This window comes from Passer montanus, unplaced genomic scaffold, assembly GCF_014805655.1.
Source record: "Passer montanus isolate IOZ18808 unplaced genomic scaffold, ASM1480565v1 scaffold503, whole genome shotgun sequence".
In the NCBI taxonomy this organism is placed as follows: Eukaryota; Metazoa; Chordata; class Aves; order Passeriformes; family Passeridae; genus Passer; species Passer montanus.
The window spans coordinates 13,366-18,569 of NW_024369964.1; the positions used below are offsets into that span (position 1 = coordinate 13,366).

The following is a 5,204-nucleotide window of genomic DNA, read 5'->3' on the forward strand; positions in this document are numbered from 1 at the left end:
TCCTCATGGAAAAAAGGGAGGAACGCCCTCCACCCCTCACGGAAAAAAAAAGTGAGGAACCCTTTCCACTCCTCTCAGAAAAAGGGAGGAACCCTTTCCACTCCTCATGGAAAAAAGGGAGGAACGCCCTCCACCCCTCACGGAAAAAAAGAGTGAGGAACCCTTTCCACTCCTCACTGAAAAAGGGAGGAACCCTTTCCACCCCTCACGGAAAAAAAAGTGAGGAACGCCCTCCACTCCCCACTGAAAAAGGGCTGGGAGCACTGGGAAGGGGCCGCTGCCCCGTGCGAGGGCACTGGGAGCACTGGGAAGGGGCCGCTGCCCCGTGCGAGGGCACTGGGAGCACTGGGAGGGGCCGCTGCCCCGTGCGAGGGCACTGGGAGCACTGGGAGGGGCCGCTGCCCCGTGCGAGGGCACTGGGAGCACTGGGAGGGGCCGCTGCCCCGTGCGAGGGCACTGGGAGCACTGGGAAGGACCTGCAGGGGAGAGCTGGGAGCACTGGGAGTGGGGAGGAACTGGGAGAACTGGGAAAGGGAGGGCAGCCCTGCTGGTGGAACTGGGAGGAACATACAGAGGAGAACTGGGAACACTGGGAGGAGATTGCTGCCCTGTGCAGGGGACTGGGGGGATGCCCAGAGGGTTTGGGGGTCCCTGGGGTGTAACTAATCCCCCACTTTGTGCCCCCTCCAGAGTCCCCCGACGGTGCCTGAACAAGCCAAGAGCCCCAACGGAGACCTCCCCAAACTCCCCCCGCACAGGGGGACCCCCAGCCTTAAATTATTGAGGGGTCCCGACGCCTGGGTCCCCCCGGGGGGGGCAGGGGTAGATCTGGGGCTCCCTCAGGGGTTGCCCCTCCCTCAAACGCCTTTGCAAGTGCCTTGAACCTCCCGTGCCTCAGTTTCCCCATGGGGAGGCCCCCTCAGGTATAAAGGTGCCCTTGCCCCTCATGGGTTTTGGGGTGCCCGCCTCAGTTTCTGGGGTGCCTCCGTTAGTTTTTGGGGTGCTCCCCCTCCCTCCCTCCCACCCACCCCCCACTCCCCCAGCCTGCGGGAGGCTTCTGGGGGCAACATATTGGGAAATAAAGGTTTTTTATTACTGCATTGCCGGTTCCGGTGGGTCTGTCACAACCACAGCCTGTCGGGGGGTGTCTCTAGATCCTGAGGGGAATTGTCCCATAACGGACCCCAAACCCACAGAGCACAACTCCAGCACGGCCAAACCCTCCCATCACGGTTCTGCCTGGCGAGAGAATCCCCTCCCCTCATGGAAAAAGGAAGGAAAACCCTTCCTCCCTCACCTCACGGAAAAAGGGGGGAAACTCCTCCAGCCCTCACGGAAAAGGGCGGGAAACTCCCCGTCCCCGCACGGAAAAAGGGGAAGAAACCCCTCCACGCTCACGGAAAGAGAGATGAACGCCCTCCAGCCCTCGCGGGAAAGGGCGAGAAACTCCCCATCCATCCCCCAGGGAAAGAATTCCTTCCCTCAGGGAAGAAATCCACGCCACTCCTCATGGAAAAAAGGGAGGAACGCCCTCCACCCCTCACGGAAAAAAAAAGTGAGGAACCCTTTCCACTCCTCACTGAAAAAGGGAGGAACCCTTTTCACTCCTCATGGAAAAAAGGGAGGAACGCCCTCCACCCCTCACGGAAAAAAAGAGTGAGGAACCCTTTCCACTCCTCACTGAAAAAGGGAGGAACCCTTTTCACTCCTCATGGAAAAAAGGGAGGAACGCCCTCCACCCCTCACGGAAAAAAAGAGTGAGGAACCCTTTCCACTCCTCACAGAAAAAAAAGTGAGGAACCCCCTCCACTCCCCACTGAAAAGGGCGGGAAATTCCCCCTCCCCTCACGGAAAAAGGGATGAACTCCCCTCCACGCCTCAGGGAAACAGAGAGGGGAATTCCCCCTCCAGCCCTCACGGAAGAAGGGGAAGAAACCGCTCCACCGCTCACGGAAAGAGTGATGAACCCCCTCCAGCCCTCACGGAAAAGGGCAGCAAACTCCCCATCCAGCCCTCATGGTAAAACGCAGGAACGCCCTCCAGCCCTCACGGAAGAAGGGAGGAATCCCCTCCAGCCCTCAAGGACAAAGGGAGGAACCCCCTCCAGCCCTCACGGTAAAACGGAGGAACGCCTTCCACCCATCACGGTAAAAAGGGGGAACGCCCTGCAGCGCTCCTGGTAAAACGGAGGAACCCCTTCCACTCGTCACAGTAAAACGCAGGAACGCCCTCCAGCCTCAAGGTAAAACGCAGGAACGCCCTCCAGCCCTCACGGTAAAACGGAGGAACGCCCTCCAGCCCTCACGGACAAAGGGAGGAACCCCCTCCAGCCTCACGGTATAACGCAGGAACGCCCTGCAGCCCTCACGGTAAAACTCGGGAACCCCTCGGCCCCTCAGGGCTCCCGCCCAGCGATAAAGGGAGCCCTGATAAAGGGACAGGAACGCCCCCGCTCCCCTCACAGAAAAAGGCGGGAAAGCCCCACACAACTGGCGCCCCGCCCCGCGCATGCGCAGTGCCAAAAGGCGCCTCCATCCCCCGCGCGCCCTCCCCTCACGCTGCCCGCCGCGCGCACGCGCCCCACGCCCGCCTCAGCCGCCGCCGCCGCTCCGCCCTCACCGCTGCCGCCGCGTCCGTTCCTCTTTCCTGCCCCGGATGCTCCCCGGTACTTCAAACTCCCCATCCAGCCCTCATGGTAAAACGCAGGAACGCCCTCCAGCCCTCACGGAAGAAGGGAGGAATCCCCTCCAGCCCTCAAGGACAAAGGGAGGAACCCCCTCCAGCCCTCACGGTAAAACGGAGGAACCCCTTCCACCCATCACGGTAAAAAGGGGGAACGCCCTGCAGCGCTCCTGGTAAAACGGAGGAACCCCTTCCACTCGTCACAGTAAAACGCAGGAACGCCCTCCAGCCTCAAGGTAAAACGCAGGAACGCCCTCCAGCCCTCACGGTAAAACGGAGGAACGCCCTCCAGCCCTCACGGACAAAGGGAGGAACCCCCTCCAGCCTCATGGTAAAACGGAGGAACCCCCTCCAGCCTCACGGTATAACGCAGGAACGCCCTGCAGCCCTCACGGTAAAACTCGGGAACCCCTCGGCCCCTCAGGGCTCCCGCCCAGCGATAAAGGGAGCCCTGATAAAGGGACAGGAACGCCCCCGCTCCCCTCACAGAAAAAGGCGGGAAAGCCCCACACAACTGGCGCCCCGCCCCGCGCATGCGCAGTGCCAAAAGGCGCCTCCCCCCATCCCCCGCGCGCCCTCCCCTCACGCTGCCGCCGCGCGCACGCGCCCCACGCCCGCCTCAGCCGCCGCCGCCGCTCCGCCCTCACCGCTGCCGCCGCGTCCGTTCCTCTTTCCTCCCGCGTCTGCTCCCCGGTCCTTCCCCGGCGCGTCCCGGTACGGCGGCGGGCGGGCGGGCGCTGCGCGTGCGCGGCCGCCGCGCCGGGGGGCGGTGACGCCGGGGCGGCGCATGCGCAGTGGCTCGGTGAGGTTTGTGGTGAATGCAGGATTTAATTTAAAAATAACGCGGACTCGTTTTTGAGGGGTTTAAAGTGAAGTGAGCAGCCCCTGGGCACCCCCCGTAACCCCAGGGTGTGCGAGCCACAGGATCTCCCTGGAACCCCCCGTTTTTGTGTGCCTCCCCACATAAACAGCGCTTTTTTTAGGGTAGCACCTACAAATAAACGACAGAACCGGTAAATAAATAATGGGGCGTACAAACAACGAACTGTGCGGGGATGACAGCGCCGCGGGCGGGGGGTGCTACAGCCCCGGCTGGGGCTGGGGGTGCCCCGTTTGGGGTTCCCCCCGCTAATGGGGTGTGCCGTTAATGGGGTGTCCCCTATTAATGGTGTCACGTTAATGGGGTGTCCCTGTGTTTGGGGGGTCCCCTATTAATGGTGTCCCGTTAATGGTGTCCCTGTGTTTGGGGGGTCCCCTATTAATGGTGTCACGTTAATGGGGTGTCCCTGTGTTTGGGGTGTCCCCTATTAATGGTGCCCCATTAATGGTGTCCTTGTGTTTGGGGGGTCCCCTCTTAATGGTGTCCCGTTAATGGGGTGTCCCTGTGTTTGGGGTGTCCCTTATTAATGGTGTCTCTGTTAATGGGGTGTCCCCGGCAGTTTGGGGGTGTCCCCATGAGTGGTGTCCCCGTTAGTTTCGGGGTGTTGCCCATGAGTGGTGTCCCCGTTAATGGGGTGTCCCCGTCAGTCCTGGGGTGTCCCCCTTAATGGGGTGTCCCGTTAATGGTGTCCCGTTTCTGGGGTGTCCCCGTTGATGGAGTGTCCCCTATTAATGGTGTCCCGTTAATGGGGTGTCCCTGTGTTTGGGGTGTCCCTTATTAATGGTGTCCCCGTTAATGGGGTGTCCCGTTAATGGGGTGTCCCGTTAATGGGGTGCCCCCGTTAATGGGGTGCCCCGTTAATGGGGTGCCCCCGTTAATGGGGTGCCCCGTGTTTGGGGTGTCCCGTTAATGGGGTGTCCCCGTTAATGGGGTGCCCCCGTTAATGGGGCGTCCCGTGTTTGGGGTGTCCCGTTAATGGGGTGTCCCGTTAATGGGGTGCCCCGTTAATGGGGTGCCCCCGTTAATGGGGCGTCCCGTGTTTGGGGTGTCCCGTTAATGGGGTGTCCCGTTAATGGGGTGCCCCGTTAATGGGGTGCCCCCGTTAATGGGGCGTCCCGTGTTTGGGGTGTCCCGTTAATGGGGTGTCCCGTTAATGGGGTGCCCCGTTAATGGGGTGCCCCCGTTAATGGGGCGTCCCGTGTTTGGGGTGTCCCGTTAATGGGGTGTCCCGTTAATGGGGTGCCCCGTTAATGGGGTGCCCCCGTTAATGGGGCGTCCCGTGTTTGGGGTGTCCCGTTAATGGGGTGTCCCGTTAATGGGGTGCCCCGTTAATGGGGTGCCCCCGTTAATGGGGCGTCCCGTGTTTGGGGTGTCCCGTTAATGGGGTGTCCCGTTAATGGGATGTCCCGTTAATGGGGTGTCCTCGTTAATGGGGTGTCCCGTTATTGGGGTGTCCCTGCAGGGCCATGGGGCGCTCCTCCAAGGACAAGAGGGACATTTATTACCGGCTGGCCAAGGAGGGCGGCTGGAGAGCGCGCAGCGCCTTCAAACTGCTGCAGCTGGAGCAGCGCTTCCAGCTCCTGCAGGGTACCGGGACTGGGGGAACTGGGGGAATGGGAGAGTGGGGGGAATGGGGGGAATG

At 61.5% G+C, this 5,204-nt stretch overlaps 1 protein-coding gene across 2 annotated transcripts in view; it reads left to right on the top strand.

The window, feature by feature from the left end:
• Positions 1 to 2,756: 2,756 nt before the first annotated feature.
• The window catches only part of LOC120509323 (atherin-like), a 2,879-nt gene continuing 431 nt past the window's right edge, over positions 2,757 to 5,204 (top strand). Inside the window, exons 1-2 of one of the 2 annotated variants that reach the window (XM_039723808.1) lie at positions 2,757 to 3,396; positions 5,025 to 5,149. In XM_039723808.1, coding sequence (XP_039579742.1) covers positions 3,011 to 3,396; positions 5,025 to 5,149 — 511 coding nt within the window. In that variant the 5' untranslated portion in view covers positions 2,757 to 3,010. Of the gene's footprint in view, positions 3,397 to 3,464; positions 3,485 to 5,024; positions 5,150 to 5,204 lie in introns of those variants that run through there. The other variant, XM_039723809.1, reaches the window with a different exon arrangement.